Source organism: Odontomachus brunneus, unplaced genomic scaffold (assembly GCF_010583005.1).
Source record: "Odontomachus brunneus isolate Ranch 3 - 2012 unplaced genomic scaffold, Obru_v1 Obru_scaffold_167, whole genome shotgun sequence".
Lineage (NCBI taxonomy): Eukaryota > Metazoa > Arthropoda > Insecta > Hymenoptera > Formicidae > Odontomachus > Odontomachus brunneus.
In genome coordinates, this window is record NW_022639617.1 from 610,079 (window position 1) to 636,703 (window position 26,625).

At 39.3% G+C, this 26,625-nt stretch overlaps 5 protein-coding genes across 18 annotated transcripts in view; 3 read left to right on the forward strand and 2 right to left on the reverse strand.

Moving 5' to 3' along the window:
• The window catches only part of LOC116851168 (transient receptor potential cation channel trpm), a 17,278-nt gene extending 3,632 nt beyond the window's left edge, over positions 1 to 13,646 (forward strand). For 6 of the 9 annotated variants that reach the window (XM_032830302.1, XM_032830307.1, XM_032830305.1 and 3 more), the window contains 16 exons: positions 111 to 297; positions 377 to 590; positions 673 to 832; positions 926 to 1,062; positions 1,138 to 1,294; positions 1,382 to 1,535; positions 1,624 to 1,932; positions 2,385 to 2,934; positions 3,046 to 3,257; positions 3,354 to 3,521; positions 4,223 to 4,282; positions 5,612 to 5,824; positions 5,896 to 6,244; positions 6,379 to 6,524; positions 6,624 to 7,214; positions 7,313 to 8,635. In XM_032830302.1, coding sequence (XP_032686193.1) covers positions 111 to 297; positions 377 to 590; positions 673 to 832; positions 926 to 1,062; positions 1,138 to 1,294; positions 1,382 to 1,535; positions 1,624 to 1,932; positions 2,385 to 2,934; positions 3,046 to 3,257; positions 3,354 to 3,521; positions 4,223 to 4,282; positions 5,612 to 5,824; positions 5,896 to 6,244; positions 6,379 to 6,524; positions 6,624 to 7,214; positions 7,313 to 8,635 — 4,930 coding nt within the window. Of the gene's footprint in view, positions 1 to 110; positions 298 to 376; positions 591 to 672; positions 833 to 925; positions 1,063 to 1,137; positions 1,295 to 1,381; positions 1,536 to 1,623; positions 1,933 to 2,384; positions 2,935 to 3,045; positions 3,258 to 3,353; positions 3,522 to 4,222; positions 4,283 to 5,611; positions 5,825 to 5,895; positions 6,245 to 6,378; positions 6,525 to 6,623; positions 7,215 to 7,312 lie in introns of all 9 variants that reach the window. The other 3 variants (XM_032830308.1, XM_032830310.1, XM_032830304.1) reach the window with 2 other exon arrangements.
• A 143-nt stretch (positions 13,647 to 13,789) lies between these two features.
• LOC116851169 (sodium channel protein Nach-like) lies at positions 13,790 to 17,402 on the forward strand. 3 transcript variants are annotated; one of them, XM_032830312.1, is made up of 11 exons: positions 13,790 to 14,202; positions 14,280 to 14,486; positions 14,754 to 14,940; positions 15,018 to 15,163; positions 15,388 to 15,526; positions 15,624 to 15,746; positions 15,846 to 16,023; positions 16,316 to 16,369; positions 16,488 to 16,665; positions 16,742 to 16,848; positions 16,939 to 17,402. In XM_032830312.1, the coding sequence occupies exons 1-11, from the start codon at positions 14,039 to 14,041 to the stop codon at positions 17,244 to 17,246; spliced, it is 1,791 nt and encodes a 596-aa protein (XP_032686203.1). In that variant the 5' UTR covers positions 13,790 to 14,038; the 3' UTR covers positions 17,247 to 17,402. The 3 variants fall into 3 exon arrangements, with proteins under 3 accessions (XP_032686203.1, XP_032686205.1, XP_032686206.1); XM_032830314.1 differs by having other exon boundaries at positions 15,391 to 15,526; positions 16,939 to 17,339; XM_032830315.1 differs by lacking the exon at positions 16,316 to 16,369 and having other exon boundaries at positions 16,939 to 17,339.
• On the reverse strand, positions 15,035 to 19,924 carry LOC116851171 (outer dense fiber protein 3-like). Of its 4 annotated transcripts, none has more exons than XR_004379538.1 (5): positions 18,397 to 18,548; positions 17,987 to 18,181; positions 17,757 to 17,907; positions 17,261 to 17,568; positions 15,035 to 15,168 (listed from the first exon to the last, which is right to left on the reverse strand). XR_004379538.1 is itself a non-coding variant. In XM_032830317.1 (5 exons), exons 1-4 carry the CDS (start codon positions 19,772 to 19,774, stop codon positions 18,825 to 18,827), a joined length of 723 nt encoding a protein of 240 aa, XP_032686208.1. In that variant the 5' UTR covers positions 19,775 to 19,924; the 3' UTR covers positions 18,043 to 18,181; positions 18,786 to 18,824. The 4 variants fall into 4 exon arrangements, 2 of the variants coding, with proteins under 2 accessions (XP_032686209.1, XP_032686208.1); XR_004379537.1 differs by lacking the exon at positions 15,035 to 15,168 and adding an exon at positions 16,517 to 16,672; XM_032830317.1 differs by lacking the exons at positions 15,035 to 15,168; positions 17,261 to 17,568; positions 17,757 to 17,907; positions 18,397 to 18,548 and adding exons at positions 18,786 to 19,083; positions 19,158 to 19,362; positions 19,435 to 19,647; positions 19,729 to 19,924 and having other exon boundaries at positions 18,043 to 18,181.
• A 20-nt stretch (positions 19,925 to 19,944) lies between these two features.
• Positions 19,945 to 21,367, reverse strand: LOC116851172 (uncharacterized protein C9orf85 homolog). Its single transcript, XM_032830319.1, has 2 exons — positions 20,260 to 21,367; positions 19,945 to 20,173 (listed from the first exon to the last, which is right to left on the reverse strand). Exons 1-2 carry the CDS (start codon positions 20,690 to 20,692, stop codon positions 19,983 to 19,985), a joined length of 624 nt encoding a protein of 207 aa, XP_032686210.1. The 5' UTR covers positions 20,693 to 21,367; the 3' UTR covers positions 19,945 to 19,982.
• Positions 21,368 to 22,547: 1,180 nt separating this feature from the next.
• On the forward strand, positions 22,548 to 26,387 carry LOC116851212 (pre-mRNA-processing factor 6). The gene is made up of 9 exons (XM_032830409.1): positions 22,548 to 22,883; positions 22,990 to 23,049; positions 23,134 to 23,260; positions 23,323 to 23,873; positions 23,965 to 24,745; positions 24,876 to 25,091; positions 25,171 to 25,512; positions 25,599 to 25,942; positions 26,012 to 26,387. The coding sequence occupies exons 1-9, from the start codon at positions 22,789 to 22,791 to the stop codon at positions 26,289 to 26,291; spliced, it is 2,796 nt and encodes a 931-aa protein (XP_032686300.1). The 5' UTR covers positions 22,548 to 22,788; the 3' UTR covers positions 26,292 to 26,387.
• The last annotated feature ends 238 nt before the right edge of the window (positions 26,388 to 26,625 follow it).

The following is a 26,625-nucleotide window of genomic DNA, read 5'->3' on the forward strand; positions in this document are numbered from 1 at the left end:
TCCTATGCTTTATAGCATACGCATAAATATACAAACAAAATGTTAAGTGTTATTAATGTTGATAAAATATAAAATATGGACACTTATTTTGAAATATTGTATTATTATAGATGCTGCTGTGGCAACTCATACACGCATCATTGTGGAACTGGGGCGGATGTTCAAAGTTACACCACTGGCGACACCAGGGAAAAGGACCGAGAACAATGGTCTCCAGGAAAGAATACTTGTCCTTATCCTACTGATGCTTATGGTACCATAGAATTCCAGGGAGGTCCACATCCAACAAAAGCACAAGTATACTTAATATCCCTGACATGTTATCTGTTACATTATTATTGTAATTATTACAGTGAGAATAATGTATTATTTGCAGTATGTAAGATTAGCTCACGATACACGGCCGGAACCGATTGTGCAATTATTATGTCGAGAATGGAATTTAGGCTTGCCCAAATTGTTAATTACCGTTCATGGCGGTCGGTCAAACTTCGATCTTCAGCCAAGCTTGAAGAAAGTGTTACGTAAAGGTTTGTTGAAAGCCGCGAAAACAACAGGAGCATGGATATTCACGGGAGGAACGAACACAGGTAAATTTTTTTAGGTAAAAATGATACAATCTATGATGTAACGTGAAAGGAAGTTTTACAATATTTCTGTTGATTCTCATAGGTGTTACAAGACAAGTCGGCGACGCGTTGTTGCTGGAACGTTCTCAACGACAGGGTCGTGTTGTGAGCATAGGTATTGCTCCTTGGGGAATTTTGGACAAAAGCCATGAGTTAATTGGTCGCGGTGAAGAAGTGTCGTATGATTGCGTTTCTTCACCATGGTAAAAGTTCACTTTAAACATAACTATCTACTATTAAAACGTGGTGTTTCTGAAATTTTAAAAATATATTTTTGTACACGTGTGATTTTTCAGGACAAAATATACAGTATTAAACAATCGACACGCTTACTTCTTATTGGTTGACAATGGCACTGGCGGTCGGTATGGTGCGGAAATTGTTCTTCGTAGAAAATTAGAAAAATACATTTCAAACCTGAAGCTACAACCATGTAAATGTCACGATAGTGATGCCTAAAAGCCAGATTTCTGTAGTTCCCAGAGTTTTAATTTACTGTATCTTTCAGATACACACAGCAGCATACCTGTGGTTGCATTAGTCATTGAGGGTGGTACAAATACAATTCGTGCAGTTTTAGAATATGTAACGGACGATCCACCTGTGCCCGTGGTAGTCTGTGATGGTTCGGGACGTGCAGCCGATCTAATCGCATTTATGCACAAGTAATGGCAAATTTGCTTCCACCTATATTTAAAAGTGAATACAATTTATAAGCACGTATTTTTATGCGAGGTGTGCATTTTATACAGATGGAGGGATGGACAGACTGGTGACGGGGAAGGACCGCTGGAAGGTGTTAAAGAACAAGTTTTGGAAACCATTAAACGTACTTTCCAAGTTTCCGCTGAACAGGCGAGTCAACTCTGTTCGGAACTTTTGCAGTGTACACGAAAAAAACATTTGGTATGTATATACGTCTTATTAAATTTCCGTTTTGAGCTATGCATTCATTTGTAGATAGAATTTCGTTAAATGGCGATTGTATCTGCAGATCACTGTATTCAGGATATCGCAGGATAGACCGCAAGAACTCGATCAAACCATACTGACAGCTTTGTTCAAGTCGAAGCAATTATCCCCGGCCGAGCAGTTATCTCTTTCTCTAATATGGAACAGAGTAGACATCGCCCGAAGTGAGATATTCGTGTATGGCCAAAAATGGCCATCTGGCGCTTTAGAACAGTCTATGATGCAAGCGCTTCAGCATGACAGGATAGACTTTGTGAAACTTCTACTGGAAAATGGCGTAACCATGCGGAAATTTTTATCAATACCGCGTCTTGAGGAGCTGTATAACACAGTAGGTCAACTTTATTTCTGTAGCCGGTGTAGTTCCTTAGTAAACAATTTAAATATGGATACAAAATAGCCTCTGTTAGTGTGAGAGAAAGAGGGAGAGAAGAGGGTGATGATCGGTGTTTGCGATATAAATTTCAACCCATATATTCTTTTAAATTTATTTCTAACAGAATTTACTGAGAGAAAGAAACAAGGGAGTTGTTATGAAAAATATGCTGAAAATATGTCATTATATCTTGATAAAAGCTTATATAAACTAGTGATACAATACGTTATAATTCTTGCTTGATTATACATTCTTAATGTTTCCTTCTTTAATAAACAGAGAACGAAATTGTCCAAGTAATGTACTTAGATTAATTTTAGAGATTAGATTAATTAAATTAATTTTAGAGATTACACACGTAAAATATAGTATATTGAACGATTCTTTTTTTCTGATGGATCAATCAGAAAGAAGGTCCATCGAATACGCTAGGCTACATCCTGCGCGACGTACGACCAAATATCCCACGGGGCTACATGTACACGTTGCACGACATCGGTCTCGTGATCAACAAACTGATGGGTGGAGCGTATCGCGCGCAATACACACGCCGAAGATTTCGCGTGATCTACACAAAAGTGATGAAGAGGTCCGGTGGCGGTCATCAACAGCACATGCATCGGAATAGCTGCGCTGTGAATTGTAATACACGCTATTACGCAGGTTCTGGAGGGAAGTCCGACAGTTTGACCATGAGCCTGCTCGCTGAAACTTTACCAGCTAATCGTGACACTCCCCTTTTCGATTATCCCTTCAACGAATTGCTCATTTGGGCCGTGTTAACGAAGCGCCAGCAGATGGCTTTATTAATGTGGCAACATGGAGAAGAAGCATTAGCTAAGGCACTTGTCGCGCTCAAATTGTATAAAGCTATGGCACACGAAGCGGCAGAGGACGATCTGGAAACTGAAGTTTATGACGAATTACGCGGCTATGGCAAAGAGTTTGAAAATATTGGTACAATTCCAGAATTTTTCAGAATTGCTTATATATATCTCTCAGTATCATGTTACCGTATCATGAGAATAATATTTTTCGTAATTAACGTGAATCTTTTCTTGGACGCAGCCCTTGAATTATTGGACTATTGTTATCGACAAGATGATGATCAAACGCAGCAACTGTTAACTTCGGAACTTCAGAATTGGTCGGGACAGACATGTCTGTCCCTTGCAGTTACAGCAAACCATCGACCATTACTAGCGCATCCTTGTAGCCAAATTATTCTGGCTGATTTATGGATGGGTGGCCTTCGTACTCGTAAAAATACTAATTTAAAGGTAACGTCAGTTACCTGTAAATTGTATAACTTTGATTTGCAACCGATTAATTGATTATAAATTAAACAATTGAGATGCATTGAAATCTGTTCCTAGGTAATTATGGGGTTACTCTTCCCTATGTACATAGCACGATTGGAGTTTAAAAGCAGAGAAGAATTGCAACTGATGCCTCAAACACAAGAGGAACATTTAATAGCTCTGGAAGATGAGAAAGAAGACAGTGATTCCGAACATGGTGCACCAGCAGGACCAGATGTTGAGGTAATTATTTTGATTTTAAAAACCTACAATGGCGTTTGCTAACGCTTGTTTCTTAAGAAAACCTCAAATATACTTTATAACAATTATAATTTTTTAAGCTTACTGCAAAAGACCACAGTAATATGGTAACTGATGATGAGAAACACTTGTAGTATTATAAATTTGTAATACTAAATTGTCTTAACAAAATGTGAAATACTTGTGTTAATGATTTAATTTATTCATTAATTAAAGAACTTTGTAAATGTGCATTGGCTGCGAGAAGTTAATAGTTTTCCATTTTGGAAATCACACGATTAACGAGTGAAATAAGATAATATGGTTGCTGGTTTTGAGAGGTTTCCTCCCCAAAATTGTACATAAACGTATACACATGTAGCTTCTAATGAATATTCACTTAGGTAAAACATATTAATACACAGTCCATATATATTCAGCTTATATATTTTATTTTAATGGAATTATACGTCATTTCATCATTATAGTTGAAACAGTACAATCTTATCTTTGATTTTTGTTCGCTTCAGATTATCTGCGTCATTGATATGTACATTATTGCACCACATCATAATTGCTGGGTTAAGGGATATTACTATTGACATATACATGGTTTCTGAGAGATTAACTGTTCTCTATTAAAGGTGTATTGATCTACTTGTAACATTTAGACTATGTGGGTATGCGTGTTAATTATTTTTTAGAAACGTCTGCGCAGGAGCCTGAGCATACGCAACAAACCCAGCAGCCAACCAGGCGTTAAGGTATATCTATACTGGCCTGAACGCAGTGATCTCCTATACAATAATCTCACACTCTCTGGTGCACTCTTAAGCTACTTTTTTATTTGTTTGATCTTAGTTTTCATTGGTCATAATTCAACCACATAGTAATTGTTTCATATGCATTACGACATTCATATTGTAAAGAATAAAGACGATAAGATGAATTTCTTCAAATGTTGAGAGCTTAATAACTTGTCACGGTAATATCTAATTATATGTATATATTACACATGATGAGTTGATAAAACGATTATTCATTAAATATCAAATTTATACATAAACTGTGTGTATATACACAGAGAAAAAGCCTTTAATTATATTAATAACTATCCTTATAATATTTATATAACATTGTAATATAACATTGTCCTTAGTGTCAATATGCATATATGTAAGTAAATACATTCAATATGCATAATTATTTAAATCTGATTCATTAATATCTTGAGATTATATATCTTTCTTTTTATTAAAGAAAAAATATTAGGATATTATAAATTAAATTATATTTATTTATTAAGTTTGAAACTAAATTATATAGTAATCCTATATTGTTATAATGTATATTTTTATTTCATGCTGAAAAATATTACTTTCATCATGTGCATACATATTATGATACCGTTACAAATTTCTAATCACAATTCTTTCTTTACAGATAATTTTTACTTCTTTCCAAAATACATTATTGAACTATGCTTGTATAGAAATTGGAGTTAGGTTGTAATTACAATTCATTTTAAAAAATGTATTATGTATCTTCTCAAAGTTTACTATAATTTTATTTTAATTTTATTTGCAAAATAAAGTAATTAATATATATATATGTATATAAAAAAGAAAGCAAACTTGGATAAATTTGTAAATTTTATTTTAATATTTGCTTATTAATATAAATTTTTAGATTATAAATATATATTAGTGTATATATATATATGTGGATATATAATACACACACATACATATATATGTGTGTGTGTGTATATATATATATTAAATGTTATCAGTTTCATACCTATCAAATGTGCAAGTTCTCATATTTATAAACAAGTTATAGAATATCTAATTAACTTTGTCTACAATGTATCTCTATTATGTGTCATGCTACCTTTTTAGTGAATGATTACATAAAATCTAATCTCTCTTTTCCTTTTTCTCTTGTTTTTTGTTAAATGTTTGAAGTCGATATCAATATCCATTCAACCATGCACTGAGAAATTTACCTGATTTTATGTATGTTATTGTCCTTCCCAGTATATGAATAATTCGCTCGAATAGTGGTAAATTCTTTCTTGTGCTTTTCAATAGGCTTTAATTAGCAACGAGCACTGTACCGCAATAGTAAAGGAGACAATCGTCCAAGAGAATGGGAAAGTACTAACGGACCACGATGACGGTATTCATCGCGCTTACGGTCTTCGATCTGAATACTACGATAACAAAACAACCAGGCCATTGAGATTAAAAAAAAAGTTGTATGAATTCTATACCGCTCCAATTACGAAGTTTTGGGCGAACGCCGTAAGTATTTGTTCAATATTTGTTGTATTTTCGATACTGGCTATTGTATTATGAATGTAACATTGTTGCAGATAGCGTATATTGTCTTCTTACTTTTCTTCTCGTACTGCATCCTCGTGCAAATGGACGATCACCCGTCATTAGCCGAAATATACGCAATCGCATACATCTGTACGCTTGGATGCGAGAAAGTACGCGAGATCGCAACGTCAGAACCGGCGACGCTCTCGCACAAATTTAGCGTGTGGGCGTGGAATATGTGGAACCCGTGCGATGCAGCCGCGATAATATTTTTCCAAATCGGGCTAGCTTTACGTCTGCGACACTTGACTCTAGATGTAGGTCGCGTCATATACTGTGTTGATTGCATCTACTGGTATTTACGAATACTCAACATCCTTGGTGTCAACAAATATTTTGGTATGCTTAATATCAACCAAAGTAACTTACCTTTTCGTATTCGAAAATCTGCGTGGTTGGTTTTACAGAAAAGGATAAACAGCAATAGCTTGTAAATATATAATTGCAACTATATGTTTAATTATGTCTCGTAGGTCCTCTGGTGACCATGATGGGGAAAATGGTAAAGAACATGATATATTTCGTTGTGCTCTTGCTGGTCGTACTCATGGGTTTCGGTGTGGCGAGGCAAGCTATATTAAATCCCAATTCGGAGGCAAAGTGGCGTATAATACGAGATGTACGTACATATCTACTGCTTAGTGTCTATATACTTTCGAGTATAAATCTCCAATTTGGATTCGTGATTTTACTGTATTTCCTTTTGGTCGGTCGACAGATATTTATGCAGCCGTACTTTATGCTGTATGGAGAAGTGTATGCGGATAGTATAGATCCGGATTGCGGGAACGAGCCGGGAATGGTTCCGTGCCTTTCAGGTCGTTGGATCGTGCCTGCTGCAATGTCCGTGTATCTTTTAATTGCCAATATTTTGCTCATAAATATGTTAATTGCGGTATTTAACAATATTTTCAATGAGATGAATGCTATAGCTCATCAAGTCTGGATGTTCCAACGCTTTACCGTCGTTATGGAATATGAACAGAAACCGGTATTGCCACCACCACTTATAGTGGTTTGCCACGTATATTTACTGCTGAGATATTTTCTGAGGCACATTACGCAAAGTAAAGGCGGCACGGGCGAGACCTGCGACAACGGGTTGAAATTGTTCCTGGAGCCCGACGATATAGAACGTTTGTATGACTTTGAAGAGGACTGCGTCGAGGGCTACTTCCGCGAGCAAGAGCTCAAGTTGCAGATGTCCACGGAGGAGCGCGTGAAGGTCACGACTGATCGAGTGGAAAATATGCATCAGAAGATCGAGGATATTGACAAGAAAGAGAGTACTCAGAACGCGTCCCTTCAGGTACCGTTAATAACCATACTTGTATTCTCAATGAATATATTTTTGAATGTTTGATATCCGATAATAAAAAATGTTTTTTCTTTCCTTCTTATTTACAGGCAGTCGAATTCCGCATCCGCAAGTTGGAGGAACTGAGTCAACAGACTCTGGCGCACCTCGGAGTGATACATCGTTTCATGGCGACGTATATGCCGAACGAAGGACTGTCCGGTTTGGAGCTGGACGTTCGACAACGTCGGGTGTCCGAGCGATCGGAAGCTTTCTCCGAGGCGGACTCGCACACGCAATTGCCGACGGCGATGCGACGTAAGAGACTGTTGCGTTCCTTCACCGACGCCACCTTCCTGAACGTCGGTCAACCGTCTGTGGAGGATGACTGCTTGAAGATGTCCGAAACCGTGACTTCGCGCGAGAATCTCAGTAGAAACTCTTCCGTGAGTGTGGACGCTCATGCCGGCCAGGACGACATCAAGACGATGACAAGCGTGGAAACGGAGGGCAGTAAAGACGTACTCGAAGCAGGCGAAGTAACGGCGAAGAAGGAGGTGTTGCACGAGAGAGAAATGAGTCGCGAGATCAGCAGGGAGCCGAGCAAAGAGATGAGCCGGGAAGTCAGCATAGAGACTAGCAAGGAAATCAGCAGGGAACCGAGCAGAGAAGTCAGCAGGGAGACCAGCCGGGAGGCCAGCAAAGAGGCCAGCAGCGAGAATCCACCGTCGGACACCAGGCAAGATTCCATAGAACGTCCTACGTTCAGGCAGAGCAGCAGAACCAAGTCAGAGTCGGACGACATTATGCTGCTACCGCCACCCAGCATCCAAAGAGCTGTGACCTGGGCGGAACCCCGCGTCGCCGTGATCCCGTCGTCCGTTACATCCGCCGGCAGCGCTCAAAGATCAATCTTGCTGACGATGCGCGCCGAATACACCAGCATAACGGACGAACTCGAGAGTTACTGCGGCCTGCTGAGTCCGCCGCGAACACCACCGGTCTCGCCGCCGCCGTCGCGAGTCCGCAACATATCGGACATCTCGAATCCCGAGATGGCGTGGCAAATCGAGAACGAGCACCTGCGCGACGCTGAGGAATGCGACTATCAGCAAATGGAGGATCTGATTCAGCGGCGGTATCGGGAGGACGACGATGACGGCGGCGACGGCGACGACGACGACGAGCAGCCACCAAGCGCGCCGGACGAGGCGGCCGTCGCGTGCTTCTTCAGCGTGTCCAACGACCATCGTCAGCTGCGTCGTACCTCCGCGATCGATGAGGACTCGCGTAGACCGCCGCCGACCATCAGCGTCACCAGGGAGATCGAGCAGACGTTGTCGCGACCACCGATACGCGAGTCGGAGACCGCCGATCCGAATGACAAGAATCTGAGCACCGTACCTGCCCCCGCTTCGGAAACCATGTGTTGAACGAAGCGAGATATGTTGTCTCTTTCGAGAATTTCGAGAAGTATGCATGATTCGTTATGTGATCTCTAAGGGCTTTTTACAATCGATAATTATCTGTTATCGGCTTAGTGATTGTATTCACGCTGTCGGATATAATGCTGTCGACATAACCCGGGTATTTCGTTAATCGTTATTATTAAAATTATTGTTAATCGTTATTGTTCAAAAGTCAATAATGGAAATGTCAAATTATTTTATTATTCATTAAATTAACTTTAGCCGCAAGTTACTCATGCACGGACGCAAAATTAAAGTTGCCTTTTCTCGGTCCGGCTAGGCGTGAAGCCCTCCAGTCAATATATTGATATAATATAAAGCAATCTATGTATTACGATAATTATATTATTATTTGTATTAAAACAATGTAGAGAATACCTTTAATTTTGTAAGTAATACGAAGCAGTAACGTGTTCATTCATTCTTTGTTATCATGAGAAAAATTAGTTAATATCTGAAATTAACTATATACCCTCGAGTATCCGGATAATATCCGAGAAGCTCGAATAGTCAAGATTGACAGCATTTGTCGGACGGCGTGTTCTTGGTTTTCGATGAATAGGTTGTATCATTATCGGTGATGCGCATTGCGTTTTGAACACTCGACGATTATCAGTGATTAAACTTAATTTCTGACGACCATCTACCTGATGGCATGCCAAACTACGTCATCCATATAACGTAGTTGTGCATCGACACACGTATTAGACGGTCGCGAGACATCTTCCACGATTCTCGACTCAGAGGAATCTATCTCGAGCTGGAACGCTCCTAAGTATGCGAAATCACTTCGCATACACGCATGGCCTAAGTAGTATATTTTTTAGTGAACTAATTGTATTGTACATTTTACGTGTAATAATCGTGTGTGATTTTTATCGATTTTTATATTATATTATTGCGTCGGTGCTTCTGATCTTCTATAGTGAACGAACGACGATTATCTCGTTACAACGTTACAATTGTCTCATTGGTCTTTTAATATATTACATGCACACGCGCGGAGAACGTCGGATTTGAAATTCCTTTTGTGTCTCGAGCTGTTTACCGTATCTCTGTCCCAGAATTTTATCCGATGCATCGAATCACATGAAAGTACGGTGTATTGTGTTCCGCGAGGAAAGTTACGTTGTCTCTACTTATGTCCACCGCGTCTGATGCATTCTGTGCACACTCGAAGTCCTTCCATTTGGTAGATTGACGTAACTTGGCGATTTTATATGTGCGCACCTTTATTTTAACAGTTGTGTGTGTATATATATATATATATATAATATATAATATATATATATATATATATATATATATATATATATATAATATATATATATATATATATATATATATATATATATATATATATATGCACACACATATACATACATACATACATTGTTTAGAATGGGATATCAAAAGTTCTCATATATAGAATATCTACTGTATTAACTTATACACAATGATACTTAATGAATTAGTCAGCGAACGAGTCGCATCCTACGATACGTTTGTGCATGGTTCAAGTGTGACGAATCCGACTTAATTTGTGAAAACTCGAGGCGGGAAACCCGGGTTGAAGGTGCAGGCTCTCATCCTAATCGATTTCTAGGTGTAAATACGTTGCCGCGAGCCGCAGTAAAGAGATTGCGTCTCAGGCGCGGCTTTATTGTCCTTACTGCCGGATACTTCGATCGACTTTTTTGAGGTGTATTTAGGGCCTTACAACGCACTTTCAGCTGCGTCGGACTTTCACGGACCATTTATAAGAGCGAACCATATCACGCAGACACGTTCTAACGAACTAAAGCCAATCTGCGTTAGTACAATTGCAACTATTTAAAACGAAACTTTGATACCTGTACCTAAAATGCCTAAATGTATAGAGATATATTGTGTGTAGTTGTTATAAATCGGAGAAGATTGAGAGAGAAAGAAAGAGGGAGAGACGGCGAATTCAAGCGTGTTCAACAAAGGTTCACAGTATAACTGTAAACTGATGTAGCAGTCGGTCGCCAACTTGTTTCGAGTGCTAACAACTTTCTATATTTTTGTCTAGATTAATTATTCTTGTATAATGTGCGCTAGCTGATAAATGCCAGCGACTTTCTATATATTTTTGTCTGTCTAGATTAATTATTCTTGTATAATGTTGTACCGTATCATTGGATATTATTACAGCCACTTTTATTCGGTCAAACCGTTATTTATACGATACCGTCAATGGAGATGACAGTTTGACGCGTTGTACGTTCTCTCTGAATACAATTCCGACACGATCCGAATATATCGCGGTATCGTCTCGCATGCACTTACGATACCACACGTTTTTTCTAAAAAAATCACTCTAACTCTACTTCAACCCCTCTCCGAATTGTCCGAGTGAAAATAATACGTGAATATCTCTCGCGTGATATCAGCTTTGACGTGAAACGATCGAAGACTAAATAGTTTTTCAAAAGTACGTATTATTATATCGATCTATATTCCTCCATTCTCGACGAAGAGGCTACGCCTTCGTAATGAGGCTTTATCGATTTCATTATTAATGTCGATGTAAAATCAAAAGCAATATTATACATTTGTAAGACGCACGATCGATGAGATTATCGTATATCGTGAACAATATTTAATTGCACAATAATTACTCATTGGAACACTTAAACGAGACAATATTAGTGTTGATATGGCGTCGTAATTATGCTTTCATTGATTCCTACGTACAGGAACACTCATAATATTCATTTGTACATACAATTGTCGGATTGTGTGTGTCTGCCAACGAATGGAGTAATATTGCTTGAATGCATTTCTATTATTCGTATTATATACTATAGGGACGCGTAATTTTAATGTGTTTACTAAATATATATTACGTAATGATATGTGCAGCATACACATACACACATGGTGAATCATTTGCTCAATTTTATTTTCATATATATACGCAATATAGATAAATATCTTACGATATCAAGAGAGGAGGAAAAAGGAGAGACAGCACACATTTTCTCGATATGAATTTGTATATATACACACACGCGCAATATACGCAGCGATTAATACAAACTTTCGAACAGACACACACACATGGAATATTCAATAATAATAATAATATTAATATTAATTGCAGCGATAATAATAGCATATAATAGTAATTATACTTATGCTCTTATTGCGTATTTATGCCGCGATTGTACTTTGAATATTTATATTTCTTATGCACATACGAATGTACATACTTACATTTGTACTTTACTGCATAGATCTTTGTGTATTTATCTCTCCGTTTCTCGATGTAGAGAGTCAATTAACGCTCTTCCTTTCGTCGTACGTTATAATACGCAAACGCTAGTCATAGTGAACGGTCATCGAATCACTGGCTGATTCCGTGAATGTGTTAGAGCGGATAAATCATATCACACAATCGTTGACACGACACTCCGAGAATCAATTCCGAGATACGACTTAACTTTTAACGACAGGCGAGTACAGCGCGAGCGAAACACAAGCGTTACTTAACTCGTTCTCGAATCTAGAGCTAAGCTAAGTATCGTTCCGTTGTCAGAATCCTTATCCGTCTAGGCATTGGCAATCATTCCGCGACGCTTCCCGTTTTTAGGAAGCCGCGCGCACGTAAAGATCTGCTATGAACGCTGTCGACCGTAACAAGCAATTGTACCTCGACGGTACCGATGTAGCTCATAGTCGTACGTGTAAATTAACTAGTGTCATTAACGCACGAACGAAGCGCACAGAAGTTGTCAATAAGAGCTTGACGGACGGTCTTGCGGCTGCATAAATTTATTGTTGTGCAAATTTATTAACGTCGTAAAACTGATTTGTTCGACGCGTTATAATAAAAAAAATGTCAAGCTCTTCCTGATCATTTCTGTGCGTTTCCAGATAGCACAAAATCTTCAGAGAATGTTCTGGAATGTTCTTAGAACGTCTTTAGAACATCCTTTGAAGATTTGTGCTGCATGGGTTCCGTTCGTTTGTTATTCTTAGAGCAAATAATCTTGTAGGATTTTCTAGTGTCATTAATTGGTGTTTTTTGCCGCGTTGCTCCTACGTTACGCACGCACGCATGCACGCTCGCACGCACCTACCTTCGCTTCTACTATCGCGTATCAACGTTGCTGAGGATTAATATTTCACGAGCCGCGCGATTATCTTGTGTTATCGTTAAGTCGCGTTATATCGCCGTATTCGAGTGAGAAAACGAAAAATCAAAACGAACCGACATCCCCGGCGCTCACAGCGAGACAGAATGTAGCGTGTACGTTAGATCGTTTAACTGTCATTCGGCAGTGCAGTACAATACATTGCGCTTCGTTATCGCGAGCAGATTACGGTAGCACATATATTATTAGCGCGGCTAATATATAAGTCTAATCGATGACGAACCGGGCGAACCCGTTGATTGTATGTACTTCGGAGTACGTAATTGTCCACAACCGTGCAGTTAATGATCGTGAAATACGTGCCTTCTCGTCGTACTATCTGTTTTTTACAATATACAAAACGCATGCATTTTCAATTTTTATTATAACAATCGAATTCTAGGGAGAGGTGCCGACTCCGCGCGACGCGCGACTCCCGGAGCGCAAATTCGCGATCAACACAGGAGTCTAATACAATTGTAATCGTACATATAATTCTCGTAGTCTCTTTTTTCCGACGTCATGTAAGCTAACAGTTGCACACGTGTTTTCTTCCTTGTAGCTTGCTTGTAACTCGACAAACTCGACTCGTATATATTACATCAGGAGGCTCAAGTCTCTTCAGACTAAAAAACAATTTCTTTGCAGTCGCTATCGTCACGTATCGAATATAACAGCGAGGAGGAAATGTGATTATTATAAAGATGAAACACAAAAAGCAAAACCATAATTGGTTGCATCTTATGCGACGTTGTACTGCGAATCAAACTGGATTTATCCAACAAAAAAAGGAAATATATATATGTATATACACATATATACATATTATTTCAAAACCGAGTTTCATTCCTTTAGTATCATCGATTTCTTTAGACAACTTTTGTTTAGAAAATATCTAATTTTTATATTTTAGATTATATATATAGATATAAGTGTAATTTAAGCTTTTTATATATAATCGTGACGCAAGAACGTGCGTTACACGCGATTCGCCGAAATGTCCGGATGAATTTAAATTGTTGATGTTCATAGTGTTAATTAATTTAGGCGATTGGAATATACGGGATATAGACCTAATGTGCGCCTTACGTGCGGCACAATCGAGTCGTTCAGGATTGCTGTGTAGCAGGTGATACATTCCCACAGTGGATGTTGCGATAAGCGGACACATTTCGGCGTACAGTATCGTTTCACATAATTACTCGATATGAGAAAGTCTCGTTTTAAGCTCAGGAACTTGGGAACGCTGCTTGCGTACCGAAAGGCGCGGAAATCTCGCGGTGTTTCGTTTTGGATAAGTGCCCTTCGGGATCTCGTGGATGCCGACGGTCCACGAGACGAGCCTCGTCGACACAGACATCTCGCGGAGAGGTGTGTGATTCGCGATGACTTCCAGTCAATTTGTCACGCTCGTTCAACTCGTTTAATCAGAGGCATTTCTCTTGCAGGCTGACGAAGCTCACGATATACACGATAGCTGTCTGCTGCATGATGTTCTCGATGATCGATCTAACGATGACGTACAAGAGGAGCCCGACTGTCACCACCCCCGAGACGAAGCTGTATCCGATGCAGAGGATCAACTATCCGGCGATAGCGATTTGCAATGTCAACCGGATCAGCCGGAGGGCGGCGATCGACTTCGCTCACGAACTGTATGTATAAATCTTAATGTTTTTACTATCAATCTATTGAAATAGAGTGGATTATAATCATGTAATTGCTACAATAATTTCGGATAAATTGCGTTCTCTTTTCAACAAAATAAGCAGCAATTCTTATGGCATTTCTCAAATGACTTCTTTTATATACTGATGCAATTTTTGCTGTATGAGAACGCATCTTTATATACTTGTGTCAATCACTAAGCAGACAATGTGTCGAAATACATCTGAGTTAATATTGCTTTGTATCACACGCAGTTTAGAGTTCGAGAGCACCGTACTCACTGCAAACCTGACATTGTCAGACATCACGCACATGTTGAGCCTGTTGGGTCAGCTGTATCTGGATAATATCGGTGAGGCCGAGAGCGAGACTACAAAGCTCCTGCACACGATCCTGGAACGTGGCTACAATGGCTACGATGTGAACAGAATAATGAAACGAGTAAATTGATACAAAGTGTATTTCGATCTAGCTTCCAATGTATTCTATAAAGAAGTTTCCCACTTTTCATGCGACAGCTCTCGCCGAAGTGCAGGTTCATGTTGCGAAAGTGTTCGTGGGAGGGTAAGGATCAAGCGTGCGACGATGTCTTCTTGCTGAGGAAGACTCAAAACGGCTTCTGCTGCACGTTCAATTACGCTAGACGCAACGACGGCTTCGGAAGGTGCGCTGAAAAAAATATTTAAAAATTTATTTGTGGTATACGTAGAGTTCATTTCACGGAAATAAACTTTATATCCCAAAAATAATTCACAAAGGTCAACTTTATATTCCACAAACAAATTTCTTAATATTTTTTTCTCAGTACGTTGCTCGCTAATAGTGTCAATTATTCATGCAATTCTGATGTATAATTCTTTCTCTGTTGTAATGATATTGTCACACAAGCAGCGCGCAAAACGATGTCTTCACGTCTCAGCACATTGAGCGTTCGACAAACATCGGTTCCGAGTACGGTCTGTCCATTCTCTTGAATCCACACCTAGACGATTCCTTCTACAAAATTCTACCGATGAATGGTTTCAAGGTAAACAGTCTGTCAGCGTTTGTCTCTCTGCGGAGTTCGCAGAAACTGTCATAGTTTACACAAAGCTGATGAGAATTGTTTTGATCTGTCTATGGAGATATCGGTGTATGATCCTTTGGATTATCCTGATGCAACAAGCGGCAACGTGCGCGAAATCTTGGTTTCCCCTAAAATGGAAACTTATATCGATCTGGATGCGATTATATTCGACAGCACCGAAGTAAGTTCACGATTAATCTATGGTCGAGAACTAATCGTCAGTTGTATCTATTAATATTATAGTATTGATCTTATTAGTTTGATAATTTTACCATTGCAGAATGTGCAAAAGTACGACATACAGGAACGCGATTGCTTGTTCCAAACGGAGCACTCCAAGATATTTCACGGTTACTACTCGTACAGCGATTGCATAGTACATTGTCGCGTACAAGATATCTTTCAGCTATGCAACTGCGTGCCATTTTTCTACCCGATAGCGGGAGAGATCGGTAACGGCAAGTAGACTCGTTCATGTTATTTGAGACACTATGTGAATATTTAATATATTCTAATGAAAGTTGCAAAGATATCAGCTAAGTTTTTCCCAATTTTACAATCGACTAAATATGTTCTAATTCAGCTAATTGTTTTCGAGCAAAATTAATCGAAAAATGTTTAATTGACAATTGATTTCAACGAATTCAATTAAAGTTCGCTCGATTGAATTAGCTCATATTACTCGTTAATTAAACATGGTAATTAAAAAATTAATTTCAACCCTAGCTCTAATACGTCTCTTTTGTTCAGCCTTTGCGCAAACCTGTAATCTGAAGGATTTGCCTTGTTTGAAAAAGTACCGAGGTTTGTTTACATCATCATTGAGCTTGTCATTTATTGCGAATGCGAAATTCGTTGAATCTTCAGAATATGCTTTGTGTTGGCGAGAAATCTTAATCAGAATACATCTATGATTTATCAGAGAGATGGCGAAACATAAAGCCTCGATTTGAAAACACTATGGTACCGTTCGATGAGAGCGAGTTCGAGGGAACATTCGGTTATCTGAGTTGCGACTGTTTTCCATCTTGCAGTGATGTGACGTACAGCGTGCGATCCAGCAGCATCCCCTTGAGTCTCACCGAGCTGTCGTGGGGCAGGTATGGACTGTATATAAAAATAATTTCAATAAAAATATTCAGTTGTATAAATAGTTGTTGCGTCTCTATCTCCTAGAAGTAAATATCCGGTCAATAACCACAGCGTGGTGCATATTTATTTCGGGAAGAGCGACGCGATAAAATTGCGACAGGATGTGCTCTTCTACTGGTACGAACTCATGAGTAAGTTCTTCCACTATTCTCTCTACGGATATAAATGTATCGCAATCACTTATCTAAAGAACATTCAATTATTTAAACTTATCGCCGCAGGTAACTACGGGGGCGTATGCAGTCTGTTTCTTGGAATTAGCATTATAAATATAATTGAGATATTATATAAATTAATCGCATGGACCTGGAGATCCGGGGCGATAGATAAACCCAAAACGAACGGAGCCTCAGCGCAAACAAAAGATAAGATTGAAGAGAATCGAGACATCACGAAGGTGACAACGATCGCAGTGCAGCCCGCGCCGGTACAGGAAGTCACTCAGTCGATTCATTGGCGAGAAATAATCGGTGCTCTTCCCAAAGGACAATTAAATGATTTATTACCGAACTTGTTATCGGAACACTGATGAAATGTACATACACAGAAAGAGAGATGCCGTCCAGTCTTGTGTATCGAAAAACATCCTTTTCCTTTATTGTCAGCACTGTTCGTCGCACTCTGTTATGTAGGGCGGCGCGCATATGCTGTGCTTTGCACCAAACGAGAAAGCAGGAGTTGGCTTGGGCAACTTGACGTCATATATCGGACCTGGACTTCGAGGAAGGGGTGTAAACTTATATTGGCGCGCTATGCTGTACGCTGGAGCTTTCGGGTTTGTCATGTCCAAATCGTACGGCGTGTATGGGCCCGCACTAGCCTTGACTTTCATTGCTGGCCAACGCAATCCTCTGCAAACAACAGAATAATTCCTTGCGATAATGCGCAGGTTGTCAAATCTTAAAGTTTAGGGTCTTATAACTTCAGGTAGCAGTGGAAAACGCTTTCAGTCGAAAATTACAGTACGATTTTGGGCGTAAAGCATGAAGCTAAACTACAGATTTGTAGGAGTTAGAAGTAAAGCAGTGAGTAAGCTTACATGGTAAACACAGGTGCGTCAGTGATGGGCTTGACGTAGCCAGGTCCTGGTGTCTCGTCGACCTTCCTCTGCTTGGTCCTCCACTTCATTGAGAAGGAAGGACCACGAACAACGGGCAATGTGTACTTCATACCAGGTCCAGTAGTGATAACTGTCAAGTGTATCAAGAAACAGCTATGATCATCGTATACTGCTGCAGTTCGAACGAGGAAATCGCTGTTTCTTCTTACCGCGTTGTATAGCGGCCATTCCGATGGTATATCCTTCGCGTCTGCGTTCCTTAGGCATGTACTTCGGTCCCGGGCCGACTGTCTCGTAACTGTGCTTCACACGTTTGCCGAACGTGTAAGCTGGATTTCGAAACGTCGAGATGCAATGTCCCTCATAACCGACGAGAGTTTTGAGTTTATATTTGGGTCCGGGAGCTGTGGAAAGAAAATAACGATATCAATTCTGCAATTCTGGTATGTATATATTGATCATACTTCAATAATTCTCTTTATCGAACCGTTAATTAAAACTTTTCGCGCTCTTAATATATGAGGAGAGATCCGCTTTATTAGGATATTATATAAAATATACATTTGTGTATTCATACTCATATGCAAAATTAATATCTAAAGTAAGTTGGAATGCATACTGATTACGCCGCATATAGCGTTCCTGGCCAATGTCACTGTTTTCCTTTTATTCGCGGTTCTATCTTTCTTACGTTCTCTTTTCGGCGGCATCTCTCTTCACTTGTAAATTTGGAAGTTTTATTCGAAATGTATGTTTTTTCTTGGGGTTACATTATCATGATTACGGCCGTGAGAAAACAATTGCTTCTTATAAATCACTTCAATCAAGAATATACCGTGAATATAAAATAATAAAGATATCACAAGACACAGAATCTTATTCTACCTCCTTGTAATATCTGATTTCCTGTATTTAATCGTTTTAAAATAGATTGCTCAGAAAATCATATGATCCAGTTTCTCCACAGAACGCATTTATTACGGATACAATGCAACAGTATCGACGTACAATACGCAATTTTATCGCAAGGACCTTCCAGTTGCAAAATCAATCCTCGTCCTGCTGCATGATAGGTATTCCGGTGCATTCGCTATGCTTTACGCCAAACGAGTACATAGGTGCGCGCCTTCGCGTGTCGTACAGCGGATAAAAGGTCGGCGCCGGACTACGAAATTTCTCCGACAGAAAATGTCGCTCTCTCAGACTGTATGCGGGACTCCGACGTTTCACCAGGTTATAGTCCAATTTGGCGTACGCGGCCGGACCTGGACCTATGATAGCCGTGCTTATCTCGCGATGACCAGTACTAAAAGAAAAAATAAATAAATTGTGTGCGTGTTAAATGAGACTGCAAAAGAGCCGCACAAGGATCCATCTCACATAGAAAATGCGCCCTGGGCCCGCTTATCGGGCACCTTGGGTCCTATGCACGTGGGTAAAAGATACGAATTCGGGCTTGGTCCATCGTCGAGTAACTTCATCTTATCCCGCGACTTGATACTGTAAGCTGGCGCTCTGCGACTGTGATTTATCGGTGGACACAACTCGGGCGAGTACGCTCCAGGTCCCGGTCCAACATCTCGCACTATAAAGCTATCAATGTATTAAAGCACTGCTCGCTTTTTGAATCAATAAAAAGCACATCTGACGCCCTTACATTTCAATGCTTCTTTGCCTTTGATTGTATAAGCAGGTGGATTATCTTGTCCAGACTTGGTCAATTTCGACACGTTGTAACAAGGACCAGGTCCTATCAAATAAGATCTCATGCCAGTTTTAGGTCGAATGGAGTATGCTGGATTCCTGTGTCGCGATGGATCGTGGTCAGTGTAACCGGTTAATGTTGGCAATTTGTAGACTGGACCAGGACCTGTGCACAAAAATTCATATTAACGCGACTCGACTAAACTCGTGATTTGGTTGCAATTCAACGCAAATGATCACCTGGTACCTCTTATTCTGCAGCTTGGTATCTTCTTTTCTATATTCTCCATCATGAGATATTAAAAAGAATGTATAAAATCTATAAAGGGATATAAAAATTTTTCACAACAGCAGGTTATTAATAAAATATGAAAATCGTAGAACATAATTGACATATTCACAGTAGTCAGTGTGTATTTGTTCAACTAAACAGTGGTCTAGGAAATATATAAAAAAACAAAGATTGCATTGTAGTTAAAAGTTTATTTAATACAATTTTTTCTATGTAAGTGAATCTAAATCATCATCAATATCACTGTCGTAATTATCATCATTCTCTTCTTCTTTGACAGATAACAACTTGAGTTTCATTAGTAAATCTTCTCTGCTTTTAGGATTTGTTATATCTTCACTTATGTCCTTGCTGTCAACTTCACTTGTACCTGACTGAGAGATATCTTTCTTATTTTTATCTAAACATTAAACAAAAACGTATTATTATAAACAATTTGATGCATTATACAACAAAATATAAATTTTTTTTTTAATAAATCATTACCTTTCTGATGTATGTAACGTAAAAATGTCCTTCGTTTCCTTTCTGGTAATGTTTTCAGGAGTGCCTGAAGTTCTGCATCCAATTTAATTTGTTCCTCTTTACTTGGCTTTCCTTCCATAATTTCGCCCTTTACTCCACACTTTGGACAAACTTCTTGTTGTTTGGCACAAGGTAAACACATGATATGATACGAATGCTTTACAGTTTTTTGTTCACACTTTGTACATTTTGCAGGAGTTTTGAGCAACTTATACTTTTTATACTTGATCTTCCATTCTATTATCTTTTTACAGCGTTCACATACATTGGCAACTTCAATACTATTAAGCAACTTTGTTTTATGAGAAGTGTCGTGCAGGTTATTTTTAAAGGCTGTGCGATTTTGATGTTTCTGCGGTCTCGATCGACTAGCATTTCCTTTTTGACAACTCATGCTTCTAGCATTGTAATATTTCAGTTGATTCAATAAATATACAGAAAAGGTACGTCTTTTCTTTAAACTTTTATTAATTAAAAATTATAACCAATGTATAATGGATATAAGGTTATGGCAAATCTTGGTAATTATATAGTTTAGAGTCCTCACATTTGATTTGACTGAAATTCAACAATATTGTTTATTTTCACACGTAGAAATCAAATATGAAAGTTAAAATCGTTGCACTGCCCCGCAAAACGAGATATTAATCGTTAACAAGTATGATAGATTATGAAATTTCTCTTTTATGATTACAGGCTTTCCAGCATAAGCCCAATCTCCAGTTTTTAATTCTTTACTATGTAAGGTTACAACTGTTAACTCGTGTAATGAATAGAATAAGGCCTTGGAAGCTCCCAAAGCAACGTTCCAAAAATTACAAGGCCCGAACTTGTTCGAACACGTTTTGTTGTGACAGCGGTTAAGCCGGGACTTTGAAGGTTATGAAATTTGTCATAGCGACAAAATGTACTAGTTACTGGTTCACTACTGGTTTGGGCGGTCTCACGATTTTCGCCCTAACACCATTTGTACTAGGAATGAGTTAAAGGGATTGGTTGGTATCTGTAAGGAACTGGTGGATATTTTTAAAAGGACGTGGATTTGGTGCGAATGCTGCCTTCAATAGGTGCTTTCCAATTGCTTAACACATCTTGACACACACGTACACAAACCAGTTTATTGGTCACATATCTAAAATATCTTGTAAGATAATATGCAACCAATAAACTGATTTTGTGTAACACAGTGTACTCAACTGGAAAGCATCTAATATCGATGATATATATAAAATTTATATATATCGTACTATTTAGTACGTGTAGTCGAAGATTATCTAATAGAAAGTTACTATTTAGTACGCGTATCAAGTGCACGATGTAAACCAAGCCATTGACAATCTTCTTGCTCCAGAATGTTTTTCTTGTATAAATGTGTACCTGTACAGATATATGTTTCAACTACACTGCTGAATTGGTGCAATAAGTTAAAGTGAGACAAATATATGTTTTCTCACTCTAACTTATTGCACCAGTTCAGCAGTGCAGCTGAAAAGAACAGACCAAAAGTCTCCACTACGAGCTGCCACTTTTTTGACGAGGAATTGAAGTAGTAATGGCTATAAACAGCATCTGTATTGACCAATACTTAAGCTAAACACACACACTTTTCGTAACAGTACCGTAAGACGTAACGTAAGAATTGACCAATAATGATCGAGTATTCATAAAAATGGCGACCTTATAATTGACGATTCTCAACATGATTGGTCAATTCTTAGGGTGCCGTCCCATTGAGCACGGATCGGAACGCCGGATCGGATTTCTTACTCTAATGAGCGTTCCGTTCTCTAGTTCCGTTCCGTAAAAGTTTCCTCTACCAGTCCCATGTAGCAAAAACGGAACGGATTTCTAGTTATAAAATATATTTCACTCTTCAATTAAATATTTCAGAATATTCATGACAATGTTATCGGCAAGATAATTGCATAAATTATGTATATAATTAATTCTGTCGCGTCAAAATAACGAAATATTGACGAATTAATCATATTTATTTGCGACCGACGCGCCATTCCGTTCCGTTTTTGCTACATGGAACTGGTAGAGGAAACTTTTAAGCGTCTTCTACAATGGCAGTAGGAGTAGTAGTAAGAAATAAGCAGTAAGTAAATAGACTAATCACAATCGATTATTTTTGAAACGTAAGAATGGAATTGGTCAATTTGCTTACTGCTTATTTCTTACTACTACTCCTACTGCCATTGTAGAAGACGCTTTACGGAACGGAACTAGAGAACGGAACGCTCATTATAGTAAGAAATCCGATCCGGCGTTCCGATCCGTGCTCAATGGGACGGCACCCTTAGAGAAATAACGAGTCTGAAATAACATACAGAAAAATAACAGAAGTAACATATGGTTGCAAAGTAGCTTCTCTACTACTCAATTATAGTGTCCTTGTTCAAAAACGATCAATTTTGAAACACAGTTAACATCTTCAAGTATTTAGAGAACTTATAGAAGTTCCCACGCATAAACAATCGTGTTAAAATGGCGGTTCCCTCGGTCTCTCTGAATACACGAAATAAGAAGCTCTTTTTAGGAGTACCAGCACCGTTGGGATATGTTGCTGGTGTTGGCAGAGGGTAACGTCGAATGGACTACATAATTACATGAATATTCATAGGAATATTATCTATAATCATAATAGCTGTAATATAAACGTACTTAACCTGTCTCTTTATTTTCTAGTGCTACTGGATTCACTACACGATCTGATATCGGTCCCGCTCGAGATGCGAATGACGTTTCGTAAGTAGAAAATCTATTTTTTTTGCTATTCAAGTAACACAGAATTTATAAATTATCACATGTTATATTTTACTCTGAATTCAGTGATGACAGACACGCTCCTCCTACAAAGCGTGCAAAGAAGAAAGAAGAAGAGGAGGAAGACGAGGAAGACTTGAATGATTCAAATTATGATGAGTTTTCTGGATATGGAGGTTCCCTTTTCAGCAAAGTAAGTAAAAGTAATTCTTTTTCTCAGTATTACTGAGGATACTAATATCCTGATAATATTAGGATCCTTATGATAAAGATGACGAAGAAGCAGACGCAATTTATGAGGCCATTGACAAACGTATGGATGAGAAACGTAAGGAATACAGAGAGAAACGTCTCAGAGAAGAATTGGAACGTTATCGTCAAGAACGTCCCAAGATCCAACAACAATTCTCAGATCTGAAGAGAGAGCTGGTTAACGTAACTGAAGATGAGTGGAGAAACGTTCCTGAAGTAGGAGATGCCAGAAATCGCAAACAACGCAATCCAAGAGCAGAGAAATTTACTCCACTGCCAGATTCTGTACTGGCCAGAAATCTAGGGGGTGAGACATCCACCAGCATCAATCCATCCAGTGGTTTGGCTTCTATGATGCCAGGAGTGGCGACGCCTGGTATGCTGACTCCCACAGGAGATCTTGATCTGCGGAAAATTGGACAGGCCAGGAACACACTGATGAATGTGAAATTGAACCAAGTTTCTGATTCTGTGGAGGGCCAAACTGTAGTTGATCCAAAGGGATACCTCACAGACTTGCAGAGCATGATACCAACTTATGGGGGTGACATAAAGTAAGTGTGCTTATTAAATATTTTTCATATTATTTAAATGTAATACAAAGAATTCGCAAATAACGCCTAACGATTTTTCAATTCTTTTCAGTGACATAAAGAAAGCCAGATTATTGTTGAAGTCTGTCCGTGAGACTAATCCCAATCATCCGCCTGCGTGGATCGCGTCTGCACGTTTGGAAGAAGTGACAGGAAAGGTCCAGGCAGCGAGAAACTTGATAATGAAGGGTTGCGAGGTGAATCCTACTTCCGAGGACCTGTGGCTGGAAGCCGCAAGATTGCAGCCACCGGACACAGCGAAGGCGGTGATAGCACAGTCGGTACGACACATCCCGACGTCCGTGAGGATCTGGATAAAAGCCGCGGACTTGGAGATAGAAATGAAAGCGAAAAGGAGGGTGTACCGCAAGGCTCTGGAGCATATACCGAACTCGGTGCGACTGTGGAAGGCGGCGGTCGAGCTGGAAGAGCCTGAGGACGCGCGTATCTTACTCAGTCGCGCGGTCGAGTGCTGCCCGACCAGTGTGGATCTATGGCTCGCTCTCGCTAGACTGGAGACTTACGACAACGCGAGAAAAGTTCTGAATAAAGCCAGAGAGAACATACCGACGGATCGACAGATCTGGACCACCGCTGCGAAATTAGAAGAAGCGAACGGCAACAAACACATGGTGGAGAAAATTATCGATCGCGCTATAACGTCCTTGAGCGCAAACGGAGTGGAGATCAACAGGGAGCATTGGTTTAAAGAAGCCATGGAAGCTGAGAAGGCGGGAGCGGTACATTGTTGCCAGGTTATCGTCAAAGCTATTATCGGTTTCGGAGTAGAGGAGGAGGACAGAAAACACACTTGGATGGAAGACTCGGAAACTGTAAGATTCTTTACCCCGTTTCAATTTTATAAGAGTGATGACACAATGCGAGAACTAACACAAATCATATTGTTGTATATAAAGTATATTGTTATAAAGTATATAAAGTAATAAAGTATATTGTTTGCAGTGTGCCCAACAAGGAGCGTTAGAATGCGCCAGAGCAGTCTATGCATATGCATTGACAGCATTTCCCAGCAAGAAATCGATCTGGTTACGTGCGGCTTATTTCGAGAAGACTTACGGCACGCGGGAATCCCTGGAAGCCTTGTTGCAAAGAGCAGTCGCTCATTGTCCCAAGAGCGAAATACTCTGGTTGATGGGCGCCAAATCAAAATGGCTGGCTGTGAGTAAAGAATCGCATGAAATGAAATTTGAATCGCATTCGATCTTCATCTTCTCTTATCTTGAAATCTCTTTGTCAGGGCGACGTGCCAGCAGCCAGAGGTATCTTATCTCTCGCGTTTCAAGCCAATCCAAATTCCGAGGAAATTTGGCTGGCTGCAGTGAAGCTGGAATCTGAGAATTCAGAGTACGAGAGAGCGCGACGTTTACTGGCGAAAGCGAGGGCATCGGCTCCGACGCCGAGAGTGATGATGAAAAGCGCCAAATTGGAGTGGGCTCTTAAAAATCTCGACGCAGCGTTGCGTCTCTTGCGAGAGGCTCTTGAAGCTTTCGATGACTTTCCAAAACTGTGGCTAATGAAGGGTCAAATTGAGGAGCAACAGGATAACTTGGACAAAGCGTTAGAAACGTATAATCAAGCGGTAAGTGATTTTAATATACTCGAGGAAAATGTAATCGCGTGAATGTAACACCTGAGTCATATTATAACTTTCTTCATATATTGTAGATCAAGAAATGCCCGAATTCAATACCTTTATGGCGTCTATTGTCGCAATTGGAGCACAGGCGGAATCAAGTGACCAAAGCTCGTTCGGTTCTGGAAAAAGCCAGGCTCAAAAACCCCAAGAATGCGGAATTATGGCTGGAATCTATACGAAACGAATTGAAAATCGGTGGTGTACGTGATATGGCAAATACACTGATGGCTAAAGCGTTGCAAGAATGTCCTACGTCTGGTTTGCTCTGGGCAGAAGCAATTTTTATGGAACCACGACCGCAAAGAAAGACCAAAAGTGTGGACGCCCTGAAGAAATGCGAGCACGATCCTCACGTTCTTCTGGCAGTATCGAAGTGAGTCTCGCATATTTTACAACATATTCTAGACAACGATGAGAAACTACGTACGTGTTTCTATTGCAGATTGTTCTGGTGCGAGCACAAGATCTCAAAATGCCGGGATTGGTTCAATCGAACAGTGAAGATAGATCCGGATTTGGGAGATGCGTGGGCGTATTTTTATAAATTCGAGTTGCTCAATGGTACGGAAGAGCAGCAAGATGACGTGAAAAAAAGATGCATTGCTGCAGAGCCTCATCATGGTGAAAATTGGTGCAAAGTCTCTAAGAACATAGCAAATTGGTGTCTAAGTATAGATCAAATCTTAGTTTTAGTTGCAAGAGACTTACCCATTCCTATTTAAGCTATTATTAAATCATTAAAATATAATTATAACAAACTTAATGTATAAGAGTATATAATATTTGTAAATAAAATTAGAAAGTATATTTCAATTAATTTTGCTTCATGCTATATATATTTACATTGTATAACTTCATATATCCAATTATTTATTTATATTTTTATTTCTTATATATATCAAATATAATAATTGGATTATGTAAATCGTATCTTGTAAAATTTTGTGATGTCAAGTATATATATATATACATACATACAGAATGTAAGAGAAAAAGTAAAACGACGAACTTGGGAGAAATAGAGGACTTGAGAACATTTTGTCGATATTTTTTGCG